We start from the raw sequence: 17961 nt of genomic DNA on the forward strand, positions 1-17961 counted from the left end.
CCAAAATCATTTCTGATCCAGACACGTTTAACATCTTTCTTTTGTCTTTTTCTCACGGTAAAGCATTATTACAACTGTTGTCGCACAACACACAACATCTTCATTTTTGTTTGCATCTGCTTCCCCGTGACATAACGTGAGGTGGTGCACTGCTCCCTCTTGCACAGTAATCTTAATAATATCTTGCAGTGTGCGATGGGCCATTATTTTCAAATCTTGTAGTGTGTTCGAGTTTGAGATTAGAGAGAAGGACATCTGCAAAGTTTCTCCTTATGTGCGTGATGCAAGCGTGTAGTCTGAGCCCGGCTTTACCCGACACACACACACACACACACACACACACACACACACACACACACTCGCTCCAAAAACTCAGAGGGAGCGCAGTCCTTTTGTAAAACAGACGATTTAGGAGTAACAACATGCAAAATAGTCACTTGGGTAAGAAGCTGAGGCTTTAAAGCTTAAGTTACTATGAGGGGGAGAGGGTGAAACCGTCGGACTGAGGCAGCACCACCAATTGCTTTCACACAACTGCAATAAAATATTCCATCATATCCCTGAAGCATCCCTGTCTCCAGCTGGGATCAAAGAGTACACTCGGCAACGGCAGTGTCTGGCTTGCACTGAGACCGAACCCTTCATTCTGTTCCATTAATGGCAATCATGGAAAAATAGATAATCGGGTTTAGTGTTCTCATTTCCTCAGTAGGTATATGTGCATAACAGGAGAAGACATAAGTTTTGAATTTACACTGTTTGTATACAAGGCCCAATATGCATCATTTTGCTGCATGCTCACTATTCAAAAGATCAAAACAGATTCCACATCTCACTCTGGTTGTACTCCTTTCAGGCTGTCTGTGACAGGTGTTTTATCGGGACGAGCGCTGTTGTTGTGGATGTCCTATCAATGATTCAATGCAGCGTATCAGATGGAAGGGGAGAGATGTAGAGAAAGATGTCTCTGCCTGGATGTTCGGGAGGAACTTTCAATATATAATTCACTGAGTTGTCTGACAGGTTGGGTGTGAATGTGATGGATGCTTTTTTCAGTCTTGTAGAAATTCAGTGCTTTTAAACCTTAGATCTCTTAGGCCACTTTGAGCATGAACTATACTGCAAAATGTCCTTTTAGGATCTTTTGATCCCTACACTATGCTACTGCAGAGCTGCAGTACTACATACTATACACACAGGCACACACACACACACACACACACACACACACACACACACACACACACACACACACACACACACACACACACACATCATGTCTGTCACACTCACACATTTCTACTCAACACTAATTGACAACTGGCTTCTCCATCTAACTTGAGGCACAGCAGGCTCTGTGCAGTAACTCTCCGCTTGCGCTAGCTCGAGCAACTCGCCATGAGTAATACAACATCCATGAGTGCCATAAGCAATGAAAACATCTGGTGCACTTAAATCCAAGGCTAAAATAATATTCAGTTGTGGCAGGCTTTAATACTGTCAACACACCTTCCCATGCCGAATTTGTGTTGCTGCCATATATTCGCAACTGTGCTTCCTCAAACCTGAAAAGGGCGCTCGGCGTAGTTGAAATTAAATAAATGTCAAACATCGGCAACTGTGCAGAGATACAGAGTCCAAAGCGTTTACGTTTGTGTAAAGGTTTGTGTTATTTGGCAAGCTTGGCCAACAAATCCATAGAACAGAGCCATGCAAGATGCCAGATTAAGGGAATATGAAACACACTCTGGAGTGAGCGCTAGGCAAGGGCTTTGTCTTGTTATCTTTGGGAGTGAGTTGACATTATCCCCATGGATAAGGTTTTTCCATGCATGGATTACCACATGAGACAAGCTGCGCGCACCCCCAGGAAAATAACATGAGAGGACCTTAGTGGATCCCTGTTTCTGTCTCTCTCTCCACTCAGGCTCCCGCTCTCACTATTCATCAATGCCACGATCAGCACACTTGGGGCTTCTGACACACTGTTTGAAAATAATGGCATCTGCTGTAACTTCACAAGAGGCATTAGTCCATCTTTCTTTCCCTTCTCATAGAATAGTATTGAACACAAATACTTCAATACCCCAAAAAGTGTATATGCCTATATTGATGTTTTAATAATAATACATACACATTATCCTTTCACATAGAACCCTACATCACATAATAATGTGAGATAAAGTTATTCAATACTAAAAGACAGTCAGAATAGTTCAAAGACAACTGAAAAAGACATCTTTTAAGCTTTCTCACTTTAGCTGCCTCCTTGTTATCCAATGGGATCGTATTCCACAGTTTGGGAGCAGAGTTTTAAAAAGCTGCAAAGCTTCTCAACAACTAACAAATCAGGTGAGAAGGATCAGACCGTGGACAGATTGTGGACTAAACACAAACAAAGCAAGATCTACAGTACAGGCCATTCCTTAGCTACTTAAAGTTTTATGTCAAATCAAAAGTACTTTAAAGTTCGGTCCTAATGATACATGGAGCCAGTGTTCTTCAAAACATGCTGCGCTGTTATAATGGCTCATTGCTCCACTTGAATGATAGGCTTTCTCTTTTTAGGTTTGATCAGAAGACTAGCAGCAGGATGTTGAATATTCTGGCGACTCTTTTTCCTCCAACAGTAGCATGCAGGTTTTTTAACAAGCCTGCTAAAAATAGGCGATAGACTCTTTTCCCAAGTATACTGTACTATTACACTGGCCTTTCTGTTATTTTTCCAGGAGTGTACATGGATGAGTTTTGACTTGGTGTCATTCTCAAGGGTTGTGTTTTCATATACATTTTCAGGATATTTTCTGAGACATTGTACAGTCATGCTAAAAGGATCTATTGGGAAGAAAGAGTTCTGAGGAAGAAAATGTTTTCATAAATTGCTGTCCTTTGAAGAAGTGAGTACAGAGGACAGAGGTAATTTATTTCTAAGTCATTTTAATTTTTCTATAAAAATTTTTGCAAAAACAACCACAATTGCCATTACGTAGTGCTTTTACACAATCGAGAATACATTTGAGCTCCCATTTGACATTTAAAGTCAGGTGCAAAAAGATGTGAACAGACATGATTATGTAAGGCACTGAGTTGGTCATGGAAAGCGATGACTAAGCATGTCACATCGATGCATCTTTAAGGTGCAGTATATTATGGAGAACCGAAGGATTTCAGAGGCCTATATGAAAAATAAAATCATCACAATTCATTATAACAATGAAATAGTCTTGGTTCCTTATCATAATTTCCTCAGGAGTTCTTTGCAGCGAGTGATGACAGTCGGTAATATGGAATGATGAATGATACTCTTATCTCTTCCGGTGCACTCCTCAGATAAGAGCTCTCATTGGGTGCTATTCATGTTGTCAGCAATGTGAGGAGAATGAAAGAAAGCCACACAGAAGAACTGAGAGCAAAGAGAGAGGCAAGTGTTTGCCTTAAAATAGAGGACGGGAGGACGAGAATAAAAAAGGAGAAACTAAGTATAGAGGCACGAATGATAGTGGGAGGGAGTCGAGAGAGTGAGAGAGAGGTGACCTCCATCTACACCTCCACCTCCACACGCCACAACAAGCCTCTCCATCTCCACCAGGGCACCATGGCACATTTCCCGTCAGTGGGGGGTGGCAGCGGGCCACACTTTGCAGTGAATCAATCCGACCGCTGCTACTTCCGCAATCCACACTTTCCTGCAGGCTCGTCATGTACCCAGATGCTATGTGCGAAGCGGCACCAGTGAGAAACCGTGTTCCACATGCCACTCATACCTCAGTTTGAAGTCGTGACTTCAGTATCTCTCCACCTGGCATCACACGAGGTTTAGATGTGTGGAGGAGTTGACGCAAAACTGTCGAAATTACAGTTATAACTGTTGGCTTATTGTCATACAACAGGATGAGGGCATGTTAGATATACCAACACATGGCAGACAGTGACTGAGATTATTTCTATATGAATTATTACTTGAGTGTCCTTTTAAAAAAAGAAATATAATTTAACATTAAAATATATATGTCATGCAGGCTTCACCATCGTACACAGTGCTCTCCTTTTATAACCCTTTATACAGCTTTTAAAATGTTGCTTTAAAAGAGCATGTGGGCCATAAATATGTTTTTAGAATGGTTAATAAAAGCTTTATTCAGCCACAGCTGTAATCCCTCCAAAATGGGACCATATATCCAACAGAATAGGGAAGGACTCAAGCTCCATAATGCCTAAGTCACACATGGCACCGCAGTTGTGTTGCCACTTGCAGTCTCTTGAACAAAAGAAAACAGTCTGTTATTAGATTCATCGCATCGCACCAAAACTGCCTCAAAGCCACATAACCCCTCCCAACCCAACACCTACCCCCGACTCTCATCATCCCTTTCCTTTCCGCGTTATTCATTTGCAAATTGATAAACGGAACCAGAGACCCCGCAAGGTCCGTAATTCAATATTGGGATCTAACAGTCTCAGATCAGATATGATGGACTGTAATCCTCTCTATGCTGCCACAGCCACATGCACTACTATATCTCAGTACCCCTTGAGCTATCGGCAAGTCCCTGCGTTCTCTGCACATGAATGGGTGAATGAATGACTTGTGGGTTTTCTTTATTGAAGCAGGCCAATACAAAGTACCCATTCCTAAAACACAAAAAAGCACTAAGGCAGACTTGTGGGTAAGTAGTCATGACAGCATGTGATTAAAATGAGTGAATTAGTGAGTACTCCCCCAGCACACACATCACCACCACCACTAAACCCAGTCTCGTTCTCTACTCTCCATTTCTTCCAATTTGAAAAGATGTCAAGTGGGAGAGTCATGTCTGGAGACAATTATGATCCCACTGTTTACTTTTAATTCGGGTTATTTCTTCCCTGAGGCTAAGAACGCCTTTATTTTCCTGGAGAAACATTAGGAACCATTAACTCTGTAGAAAAGGCTTGTTGATGCATTTATGAAAAGAGATGAGCCAAAAGAAGCCAAATGCACTTCCAAACCTTTACTGAGTGTGTGTCCAGAACATTGAAATTGGTGGATCTCGAGTAAAATCTTTCTGCCATTAGACCCCTGAGCATGGGACATCTCTAGTACTTTATAAAAAAGAAGCTTCATCAATTATGCACACTTCCGGTAACGCACATGTTTCTCTTCCCATACATTAATATTTCAGCCCCTCCCCTCCCACTTCTTCTCTCTGCCACCTCAAGGTGGACATTTTGTCCACATAAATCACAGTGACATTAAGAAGCCCTAAGATGGCCTCAGCCAGTACTCTAGTAGGCAACTATGAGTCCCCTGACTGCTGCCTGAGAGTCACATGTCACTCCAAATCATAGATAAACAGAACAAGATGTCTATTACAGCAGCAACGCAACATTTTAGTGCTATGCATCCGGTACATGGAATTGTATGGACACATTATTCATAATATTAGACAGAAGTGGCTGTATAATAAATAATTAAAGAATACAGGGGAATGTAAAATAAGATATGTTGTGCATGGTTGCTTCTAGCGTGGTGAGATTTGGGGTGTTTCTTCTTTGTATCTTTAAAGTCTTGCTGGGGATTTTTGTTTACAGAGCCAGTTTCCTGCAGAGAGCCCTGGGCCCCATGCCTTTTACCCCTTTTACAAAAGGTTGAGGTTAAGGGTTAGGACCATGGCTCTGAGTAAGGGTCGGCCAATTTAACGGACGGAGGCGGAATATGATGCGGAAGTGATGCCGAAGTGGTTCGACTCAAGGATCAGATGTTTTTTGTGTGAGGAAGGATTACATGCTACAACAATCCAAGGCTACAATCTTGGATGTTACACAGCAGACTCCCTATGGGACCGCTGAGTCAACGTGACACATTTTGGTAGCAGTTTCACCCTTGTGTGTCCAAACCATGAGCGTGCTGCTCGGGTTTACCTGTCAGTGCATTAATGTATGTACTGGACAAAGAGCAGGGACCACAACAGCACTAGTGCTCTGGTTTTGCAATGATTTAAGGCTGCCACTAATGATTATTTCCATTCATAATTGTATGACTAGTATCTTTTTCAGTTAATCAATTATTGTTTTAAATGAAAAAAGTATAATTTCCAAGACCCCAATGACATGAGATTGCTTTGTTTCCTGATCAAAACTTAAAGATATTCAATTTGCTGTTACTGTTATTTCACAAATAATATGACAAATAAAAACATAACCAGATAATTATTCCCATTTAAAGTTGAAAAAGGTATAATATACAGTATATATATATATATATATATATATATATATATATATATATATATATATATATATATATATATATATATATATATAATATAATGATTATAAAAATAGTTTCAGTTGCATAACATTGGGTATTTGCTCTTCTCAAAAGTTAGTGTGGTGAAGTGTTCTTATCTTTATGTCAAAAACATGGACCAGTGTTCCATTGACACTCACACCTTTGGTGCCATGAAATGTACATATATAGTGTTCAATATAACATAATACACTGATAACCTACACTGATTTACATAACTCGCTGATTCAGTCTATCGGACCCATCAGAGAAGCTTTGTGGTGACAGGTTTGAAGTGAAAGACTTGGAAATTCAAATATGGATAATACCTTGAGGGCAATCTGCATAGAAATGAGAGCGATAATAATAGAACGGGTAGAAAGGTGGTCTGAGATATGTAAAATGTCTGGCCAAGACTCATTCACTCAACTGTGATGAGTACATGCCTTTACCTTGCAACTGGATCCTTTCTTCTGGAGCATGCTCTCATGGTTTTTGACAGTCTTTGCCCTAACAAATTCTTTTTTTTCTTCCCTTTTCTATTCAACAAGCCCTATTTCTGTCCTTCTGCTCTCTCTCTCTCCCCTCTCTCGCTCTCTCAGCCCTTATTTCCCGTGGCTCTCTCCCTCCTTCGTCCTTATTGATTCCGTGAGGTTCAGTGGGTAGAGCACGGCACTTGCCATGGAAAGGCCATGGGATCAATTCCCACAAAATTTCAAGCATTCACTGGGCTGTCACTTTGGGATAATTTGACCGAATGCTTACTCCACTAAATGCACTGATGTATTCTGCTTTGTAATTGGTGCCCATCAGTGTCAAGTGTCTCTGCTAGCTCGTCGTTCAGGGCCAACACTGCAGAATGCTGCACAGTTGCATTCATTTGCATATGCATAGTGTATATTACATATTTTGCTGTCTGTTGAATCTCAGATACACCATTATACACTAAGGGTATTTCTTTCTTTTCTTTAAGAGAGCTGTCTGATTAATTGGTGTATAATACAAGACTCTTTGTTTTGAGATTATATATGTAAATGTCTTGCACTACATAAAAATCGTCGCAGGTTGGTTCACAGTGTCAGAAGAATTACATGTACTGTAGCATGTACTGAGCGCATGGTTTTGCTAATGCCTCCACCAGCAATGCTAATGTGAATAATTTCTATTGCTGGTATCAAAACACTTATGCAAGCACTTTACTGAAATCCCTATTCATTTTAAATTAGTATGCTTCTTTAACGTCACTTAAATGAGAGCTTAATATATAGTAGCCATATTTGTGTCGGACCGGTATTTCCCATGAACAAAACCGTATTCATTGTTACTGACGGATCTTAGCACCAACTCCACTGCTATTACTCAATGTGTTAACATCAAACTGAGGCATTGAGCTCGTCCTCTGAAGCTTACAACAAGCCTGTGTGAGAGACGATCTGCTGGGACCACGAAAAAAACACTTTGGGTTCAAATGTTTTTTAATAACCGTGCGCCTGAAATAATAAAAGCTGAGGCACAAGAGCTTGCTTTCCGACTAGGAAGATATTTGTAAATCGGTGCAGCTGCACACACACACACTGTGCCGAAGCAGCCCTGCTTGGGCCGGCCTCGACGAACAAGCAGAGCGTGTCTCAGGAGAGACAGAGGGGCCTCAGAGAGGCAGCCTGGCAAATCTGAGCCCGACCTCCCTGGAGAGAGAAAGAGAGGCAAACTGGATTTATATCTTTGTTTTTAATCCCCCCTTACACGCTTCACTGGTCCTACAATAGTACTTTGTGCAGGCTTAATGTATAGTCAGGGAAAAACAAAAAACAACAACTACAAAAAAACAGGGGGTTTGCATGTCAGGAGAAAACATCAGCTTCTGTTCCTTTTCTCCGTGACATGAGGGAAAGCCAACGTCTGTGTCGCTCTCCTGTGTTTTCATGTCTGAAATTCGAGATGTGGCACAATATCTGACTGGCTTTTGACTCGTAGTTGTCTGAGGCGAGCCTGTTATTCAGAGCGAAATGCCATTTCGTTCCCGCCCCAGTATTCAGTTTGACATTGGCCTCTTGTTAAGCTGTTTTCTGTTTGGGAGGGAGCCTAGCCTATTTTCGCCCTGACCAATCCCTGTAACTGAAGCATCCATCGGCTTGACGTAAATTTCACGCGACGGAATCTGCATCAAGAAGTCAGCTTTAACATGCTGATGGAAGTCACCTATGTTGAAAACGAACTAAAAAATTCACTCCACTTGCAAAAACCTTTGCACAAGTGGTTCCAAGATGTACGACTATAAGTACTGAATCCTCCCTATCCATTTTCTTAATCACCAGCCAACTGATAAATTAAACCCATGGGGATGACAGCAACAACACTTTTTCATCTTTAGAAAAAGAAATGCCTTCGATGCACAGCTGTTCTGGTTTAATGGCGGTTGTTTCAGTCAGTTGATTTACAGAAGCCTGTCGATTCACAACTCTTGAATCAGGCTAGCGAGATGTGCACGGAATTACAACCACACTTCACTAAGGAAGATTCCTCACAAGCCAGAAGAGAGTGGAATTGGGCCCTGAGCCAATGCAGCATCCATGGTTTCCCCCACAGGCATTCATTGTGCTCTGCTCCATTCACCTGTTATTTCCCTACTTACGAGCCAATAGTATGTAGAGAGTGGAGTCAGATAGATAATTGGCCTCAAAAAAATAAATATAAATGATAGATGCATGAGTTTGGGCACACACATGCTTCAGGCTCATCTACGTGTTAGAAGTGTGGCAATAAGTTTCTGCGTCTGCCCACATGCTCATGAATATGAGCTGAGGAGCTAATGTGAGAAGGAAGATAGAAGGCACACAAGCAAAAGCAAAAATAGATGGAGAAATACAATGACACTCAGAGAGGACACAATAACCATGGAGAAAGAGAGGGGAAGAGGGAGAGTGGGGGAGAATGAGGAGAAGAAAAGACAATAGGAGCAGGGAAAATATGTCATTATCCCCAAAGGACTGAGCTTGTCTTTCTTCCAGGACACAGAGATTCATTTAGATCTTCACCAAACAGCAGCAGCAATAGTAGAGTGGGGGGAGGGAAGCATGTTACTGCCTCCTATTCGCAGTCGAGATTATGTGAAACCAGAGACCATACAGTATAAGTGCACACGATTCCACATCAAATATGAGATGACTTGGCCGTGGGTAAAGACAAATGCACCTGAAGCCATGTTTTACAGAGCGTTTCGTCATCAGCTGAGATATTTTCTGTGTATCTTTACACTTCAATCTACAAGCTTGACACATCCACACTTTAGAAGAAGCTGCATTCTTGAAACTCTGTTTTGACTTCAAGAATACTGTGTTAGTGTTTTGCATTGAATATAGCTCATCAATATTGTACACAAGGGTTATGAGATTGAATATAAACAGCACAGAGGTTGTGTAAATTAAAGCAATATGCAGTAAAGAGAATGCTTCGATATTTGAACCCATACAAACAATGTCAATACGAGGCACAGGGAAGACTATCATAGCAACCAGAAGCTACCAAAATGCCAAAATGCTTGCTGCCCTGAGAGTTTAGAGCTTGCATTAGTTTTTTAATACTCTAGGTTCAAATAATCTGAAGCCAGGCCTGCATTTTTAAGATCTGGTTTACTTTAGTAGCATAGAGAAAAAATCTGTCCGTATTGATTTGGAACAATGAGGATAGCAGACGTGTGTGTGTGTTGGTGCCTGCAGAGTGCCACCTGCTGCCTAATAGATATGTACAGAATGCATGGTTAATGGATTCCATAAGTGGACTGAAATGTCAGCCCACTAGTCATGATGTCGACATGTAAGTTTGAGACTTATCAAGCCTTCACGGAAAATGACTTGTATACGTGAAAGAGCATGCTTTTGAAGGCAGTGGCCTTTTTATAGTATATAGTACAAGCAGATGTGTCCTGATGTTCACACTAGGGGGCTGCCCGGTTTGGCAGCCTTCAGCTGTTTGGCAGCTCTTTGTTGAGTGACGTAATTGACTCTGGAGCAGTGGATTAGGCTGCGGGAGGAGTCTTAGGCCTGTGTATTGGCATTTCTATACTTAAGTCACCATCGGAGTCCATTGTTGCTTCATGAAATCAAGCTGATCAAAGCCATTGTTCTCGCTCAATTTGGGCAAACTACAGAGTTTAAGCTATTTTCTCAAAAGCTATTCAACTGCAAACGGATACCTTATAGTTTAATGTCCAATGTCCAACCAGCTATACAGGAAATATTTGGCCTGAGGTTAAGAAACAAAGAATGATGTTCTTTGATCACTGTTTGCCTTTGAATATTTCCAACTGATGAACGAGAGAGTATCATTTTGTCAACCGGAACTGCCGTCCAAACATATGATCAACACCATAAATGTAGAGAAATTAAGGTTTCAGTTTTCACATTCCAGTTTTGTTGTTGCCCACTTCAGCACTTTGCTGGAGAAAAAGAAATCAACAGGAAAATGACCATTTCATAATTCCCTACATTGGTAAATCCACTTAGCTCATATTATTGCGATGACATTTTGGTTACAGTACTTGTTTGCCACTGGACTTGGATCCTTTGCATTGGTGCAACTATATAAAGCTCAGGTGAATCATGCAACTCAATGTAGATGATCAAGCCAAAAGTGAGTTTTAAATCAAAGCTGCCGATTAATGTTTCAACACAATTTGAGAATACCATTTCTACAGTCATACACTGGCATGTCTCATGACTACAGTTGCATTCTGCCCCACCCACGTCTGAAAACAATGCCATGTGAAGTTAAAAACATGCCCATTGTGGAATGAATAATCAGGAAGCCTTCCTTCTTCACACAATGCTAAATACGCAAAATGCACAGCCCTGCTTTCCACCCTATATCTCCCTCAAGCCTTTTTCTCACTTAGCCCACTCCATCTGCCATCTCTCTCTACTCACAGCTCCCACTCATCGTGCCCCTGCTTTGGTGTGCTTCCTGCATTTTCTTCCTTTGCCATCCTCTTCTACTTTGTTGTTTTGTCAAAGTATTTCTTCTCGATTTCTCCATTACCTACGTCATCTCTATCCACTTGTCCTTTGCAACCCCATTCTCATCCCAACATCCATCTACTTTCCCCTCTGTGCCTTATCTCTCTCTCTCTCTCTCTCTCTCTCTCTCTCTCTCTCTCTCTCTCTCTCTCTCTCTCTCTCTCTCTCAGTGTATCCCTGCAGTACCTGCGACAATCTGGTCTCAGTATCCTCTGATCTAAATGAGACGTGCGGCCTTGCTATATCTGATTCCTCTAGACAGGAGGTGAGAGCTAACCTTTATCCCACTTCGACACCTGACCAGCTCCTGTTATTTGTTTTCATAACACAAATATGGTGTCCTCAGTCACATGACACATCACAAAGCTTTGACATCCTAACTCAAGCAGACAAAATAAGATACGGTTGATGAGATGGAGCCCTTCCTTTAATGGTACTTAAACCATTGGGTGAAAAAAAAAAATCCCATGATTCCTATCGGATTAATGTGCAAGTGAAAGATAAAGACAAGAGGGGTGAAAGTACTGAGAATATCCCCCAATATCTGTCTGTGCTAATGAATATGATTAATGTTAAGCTGCGGTAGTATCCATTTCCATGTGGGTATAAAAAGAAATAATGCATATTCTCAGACCACTTCCAAGCATATCAGACAAAATGTTTTTATCCCGGCATACAGCTACTGGCTGCTACAGCGACATACCATTATTTAATCTGTAAATGCTCAGAAAAGAGCTCTTATGAAACACTCACCTCAAGTTCAACACATCACCTCAGACAACAGCACCAACTCTCCATACACCATAAAAAATGTTTTACTTACGTGTGCGGAAGCGGTGGTGTGGGCGTGTGGCCGGGCCCTTGCCTTGGCGCCCGTGATTCCAGCGTGACGTGGGCTTGACTGGAACTGCCTGCTGGGGGGTGGTCGGCTGCGCCTTGGCGGTGGTCTTCACAGTAGCTGTAGTCGTGGTGGATGCTGTCGTGGTGACGGTGGCAGAGGTCTGCCCTGGTTTGGAGTTGGCGGCTCCGTTGCGTCCATTGCCAGAGCTGCTTCCTTTCCTAACAGTGCTGCGAGGGGTGACCTCCTTACCACTGAGTGGCGGAGTGAGTCGGGTGGCGCGAGTAGTAGAGGTGGTAACCACAGTCCCACTAATGCGGGTGCCGACACGGTTATGAAGGTGTGGGGCACGACTGCCATCTCCATTGGCAGTGCTGCCATTGGCTGAGTGGTTCGCCGGTGGCCCCGATCGAGTTCTTGGCGCCGGAGCTGTACCGTCAGCGGCTAGTGGCGTGGTCGTGGACACCACGGCTGTGGTAGAGGCAGCTGAAGTGGCGGTGGCTGTGGAAATGTCGGGGCCCTTGGGCATGGCACTGGGTTTGGAGAGAAATATGGGGTCCTGTCCAATGCTACCTTTGGGATCCACCAGATCAGTGGGGACATAGTCTTGGACCGATCCCACAACAATCCATTTCAGCAGCATGAGACTGAGTCCCAGTCCCACAAAGCCCATTACCAGGGGCACGGCACACAGCCAGGTCTGCTGGCGAGGCCACACAGCACAGGGGCCGCAGCGGAGAGGGCCCGGGGCTCTGGGAGATGCCTGTTCAGCCCCGGGCTCCTCCAGTGTCATGGCTACGAGACTGCTCGCACCGGAACGCTCACTCATCCTGCTCGTCTCGTGGGGTGTTTAGGCGGTCAAACGGGTGGCCAAATGATGCAAGGGCATGTACGAGGAAGGGGACGTGGTGCAGAAGAAATGCTGAGCATCTTAAGTATGTACCCACACAATACCTAGCCTATATATATCTACATGCACAAACATAAAACATTAACTAATGCACTAGCACCCACGAGCAGACACAAGCGCTCACAGTCACCTACTACTAATTAAAAACTGGCATAGCACTCCAATGCATACAATAGTAATATCACCTATACTCCCTCTGGCGGACAACAAACCAAACACACACGCGTATATGCACGAGAATATACACACGACCCACACGAGCACGCAGGTTATGGACAGGTGAGAGAGCGAGAAGAGGGGAGGTCGGAGGGGGGCTCTCTGTAGTTCAGCGCTAACGAAGCGACGATAAATCCTAGGATGCTTCACTCCCTTGTTAAAAAAAGCCGACGTAAAAAGAACGGAGAAGGATATCGATCCGCCTCAGACTGGCGCTGTAAATCCATGTGCGTGTGTGCGTGCGTAGACCAACAACCCAGGCGACGGCAGCACCCCGTCTCCACACTCAATTGGTTGATTGCCGACCGCATAAGTTCCTTTAAAATGAAAAGCGCTTATTGTTCCTTTATTCTCGTGGGTTTCATTTGAGTTAATTCGACCTTTTCTACGAGCACCAAAGAGCCTCTTTTTCCTCCTCCAGGTGTCTTCAAGTTTGCCTCTAATAGCTCTCCATGCCCGGCCACCCTTCTGGTCGCTCCAGCTGTCGGTAATCCATCGGGGAGGGGAGCCGGTGGAAACACCGAAAGTGAATCGAGGCAGGGGAGAAAGGATCCGATGTGATCTGGAAACGAGATGGGGCGGTGCTGCTGGATAAATCCGACTGATCCGGGTCCAATCCCGACGCCGACCACACCGCTTTGAATTCCCGGGAGTGACAGTCGTATGTCTCCACAGCAGTCTTGCCTGCGATGATAGATCCGGTGTGGTTTGGCATATAGGAAGAAGAAAAGAAGAAAAAAAGAAGCCTCCACGATTCGTTTACCTTCGCTGCATTCCCACAGTGGTGCAAGCAGCAGAAGGGGAGAAGGAGAGAGAGGATGGATGGATGGAGGGAGGGAGGGAGGGGGTTGCCGCTCTGAAAAAAATGATGCGGCGGCTGTTCTTGGAGGCTGCAGACTAGGGAGAGACAGCCAGGGAGAGGGAGGGCGGAGGGAGGCGGGGTGCTCGCTAGATCCGCGGTGAGTGATGTGGGCTTCACGGCTCCTATCCCATCCGGCGCTCTCCTCCGGCTCACCGCCGTCCTCAGCACTCCAAAGTGACGACTAGTGACTGCTCCATCCCTCCCCGCAGACTCCACGGGTGTAGGTGTGTGCGCTCGACTCCCTTATCGGCAAAGCGAAAGAAAGAAAAAGAACAAGTGTGGTGGGCAGAGACGGGTAGGTAGAGGGGAAACGAGAAAGAGAGAGAGAGAGAGAGAGAGAGAGAGAGAGAGAGAGAGAGAGAGAGAGAGAGAGAGAGAGAGAGGGAGAGAGAGAGAGATGCGTGTTGGCTAAGCTCTGCAGCAGATGCAGATAGGAGGCAGAGGGAGGAGGCGGCAGCAACAACAGCGCACGGCGCACACACACAAATACGCACACACACACGGCGTGGAGAGGAGAGGCGCTGCCATAGACACACCCCAGGGAGGGAGGGAGAGGATGAGGACGATGAGGAGGGAGGCGCCACCCCGATGTCTTCCACCAGTGGCACACAAGAGCAAACACACAAAACACCTGGCCCATAATTTATGGCCGAGTTAGAGCACTACTTCAACTTGATACTCCTGTGGGCAGTAGATGAATCCTTTATTTTACAGTTCACGAGGGACAGTTGTGCGTCGGACGCACAGCCAACCTGGTTATATCGGCAGTATACTGATATCAGAGTGAGTGAATAATATTCTCAAGCTGCAGTATAATCAAGGCTCCTTTAATTAGAACGATTTGGCATTTGGTTTGTGTTATAAAAAGGCTTGTGGCATATGGAACCATGCATGGATATGGGGCTATGATGAAACAGATGCAATGCAATCAGCAAACCACTGTCTGCAAAGATAATGGGGCAATTACGTGAATTACATTATAAGTTCATTTCAGGGCAAAACCACATTTGAAAATGTTTATCAATCACAAAGATTTGAGGTGTGTAAAAGAAGATTCAATATAACAGTGTTTGTTGACTATGTTTAGCTCCAGTTTTGAGCAACAAAAAAAAGCAACAGTTGTAACTTAAAACACAAATTTCCTACTTGCTGTCTCTTTTTGCCCACACATTGTCACCAAGGGAGTCACATCAATACTGTTTCATTATTAAAGTGTGACTACCCAGTTTTCCTCGATTAATTTCTAATCATAAAAAAAGCTATTTAAACGAGCTGCGGTTGTTAAATTGCTAATCAGACATTTAGATGTCTCCAGTGTCTCAGATTTTGACAAAGTGGCACTGAATGCAGCTTCTTTCGACACTTGTGGAAGAAAGCCCAGATGTTGACGAACACAGAGGTAGTCTGGTTTGTTATTCATTGTTGCTTCAAGATAAGTTAGGGTTGTGGCATTATTTTAAGCTGCTTCTTTAGAACATGAATGATTCTGGTAAACACTGGAATTGGAGGATTCGTCAAGTTCAAGAAAAAGAATGAATCGTTGAAAAAGTGTGTGAATAGTGTCTGTAATGATAATCCTTGAAAACTGGTGTGTATAGAATGTGTGCCTCTGTGTGAGGATGAAAGAGGGAGGTGAGGTCTGAGAGAGTAAAATTATGAAAATGTCTGCTGCTCTTTCACTCGACTTATAAAAGCATCTGTACAATACACAGTTCAAGATCCAAAACCTTGCAATGATTCCAACAAAATCCCAAACAACATTGTTTATGTCTAAACTGCTTATCACTTATTAAAGACGATGCATTTCAAACTCCTCACATTCCACAAAATACTCTAGAATTAAGCTATTTTGAATGCATTGTTTTTACAATAACAATTTGTATCACCCTGAGGTTGGTTTCTCAATTGATTTTCATAAATAATGGAATATGTCTGACACAATTGCAGCACTGTGACATCTCCCTGCTTATTCATATTTCTGTTTAGATCACATCTTTCATTAGCGGCTTGCTAATGCGTCTGATGAGTCTGACTGCATTGTTTTTACTGCTTTAGGAGGAGAGGTATTGTCCCGCTCTGAAGATATGTTTATACTTGACAGGCTGTCGACAGTCATCCCCTCCCAGGATTTCCCTAGTTCTCTTTTTCATCCCTCACAATCATTTGAAGATTCTCAGGGAGAGAAAAAGAATCTGAGGACTTCCAACAGAGGAATTTATTCAAATCTCTGAATTATTGGTTTCAATTGTGTAACACTTAGTTTTTTGAATATGGGGTTTGGATGAAACATGTTTAAGATTTTCTCTAGAGTCTAAAAACATCACAAATAAAGAGCGAAAAAAGGCAATATCCCATTCAGCATGGGGAAACATGAAGCATGTTGTTAACAGGGCAACCCTGTCTCCTAAAAATGACGTTCCCCCAGAACTAATACGCATTCCCAATTACGTTTGATCAGAAACGTATCTCCTCCCTGATTATGTTTGTGTTTGACGTATTACAAATACATTGATTAAACACGTATGTTGATTATACACAGATTTTTGTTTTATTGTTTTTATGTTTGTGTTTTCGTGTGTTTGTGTTATTGTTTTCTTGCTTTATTTAAGCATATTTTAATATCTAATCTCTGCGGAGGAAAAAAAAGGATTCCCTCAGTAGCGGCAAGCGAAGAGGGGCGGGGTGAGGCATGTAAGGCCGGCCGCACCGGGAGCCTGGGTGCCGGCCGATGATGATTGCAGTGGTTTACTGCACTAGATGGCGTTTATCACACACTTTGGGCTGCATTCACAAACAACCCGACTCAGAGAAGACCGGAGCCGATGCGACAGAGGCTGTTACTGCCGGCAAGCGGTCTTCAGACCGGCTCCCGGTGCGGCCTCACCTCACCCTTCTTCGCTTTCCGCTACTGAGGGAATACTTGTTTTTTTCCGCAGAGTTTAGAAATTAAAATGTGCTTAAATAAAGCAAGAAAACAATAACACAAAGGTAATTTTTAGGAGACAGGGTTGAACAGTGTGCATTATATGTTGTGTATAACAAATGAACAGGAGGTGGAATTTTTTATTTTGCTTTGGTTTTGGTGTCCCTAAGGATGAAAGCATTAGTCTTGTCTGAGCACCAGATTCCCATTAGAAAACCTCTCATTTTACTGCAGCAGGGTCATTCTGCCTCCCTCAGTGCTGGTTCTGGTCCTCCAATGCCGCATCCCTTCCAATTGGCCCAGCAATGCTCTGGGCCTCCAGCGGTGGGGTATCAGAGTTGGCTCCCAGCGAGGACGAGCATTGTCTTGTTTACTTCAGTGTTATATTGAAACTATTTCATGCCCAGTTCAAACTTTCTCACAGTAAATTATATATTGTATATTATATACAAAATATTGTAGAGTTTTGCAATACAACATATACCCTTCATTATCAAAGCAACAGTAAATGCAAATAATCTTTTGTCATATTTGCCTAAACTGTAATTATCTGAAAGTAGTTTATGAGACAGATATTCTGTGTAAAAATCCTGAGGGCGCTGCTTGGTTTTGGCTCAACTGTTTTCAACGTTGCGGTCGGGTCACAAACTTTCACATTTTACAGCTAAACAATGCACTGAAATATGTTTCTGAAAGCATTTGAAGCGTGAAAAAGGCAACGCAGGAACATAATCTTGATTGTTTTTATTTTCTCTGCGCAGTGAAATGTTGCAAATGCCATGAGGAACACTTATAGGAGGCAGAGGAACCTATTTGTTTCACATATTATCTGTCACGTGTACTACTATACTGATATTGTTAGTTTTAGCAAATTACAAAAAACTTTTTTAATATAAAGTTACCAGCTGTAGCGTTAACCATCAAATTAAATT

The 17961-nt window shown here is 43.1% G+C and overlaps 1 protein-coding gene across 1 annotated transcript in view; it reads right to left on the reverse strand.

Annotated features, from left to right (window-relative positions):
* Nucleotides 1–12947, reverse strand: part of nrg3b (neuregulin 3b) — a gene marked incomplete at its 5' end in the record, with an annotated part of 176433 nt that extends 163486 nt beyond the window's left edge. Inside the window, one exon of the mRNA XM_079213981.1 lies at nt 12104–12947. Within this exon, the coding sequence (XP_079070107.1) occupies nt 12104–12947 (844 nt within the window). The remainder of the gene's footprint in view (nt 1–12103) is intronic.
* Nucleotides 12948–17961: the final 5014 nt, after the last annotated feature.

The sequence above is a fragment of the Taurulus bubalis genome (assembly GCF_910589615.1).
Source record: "Taurulus bubalis genome assembly, chromosome: 2".
NCBI classification, from domain to species: Eukaryota; Metazoa; Chordata; class Actinopteri; order Perciformes; family Cottidae; genus Taurulus; species Taurulus bubalis.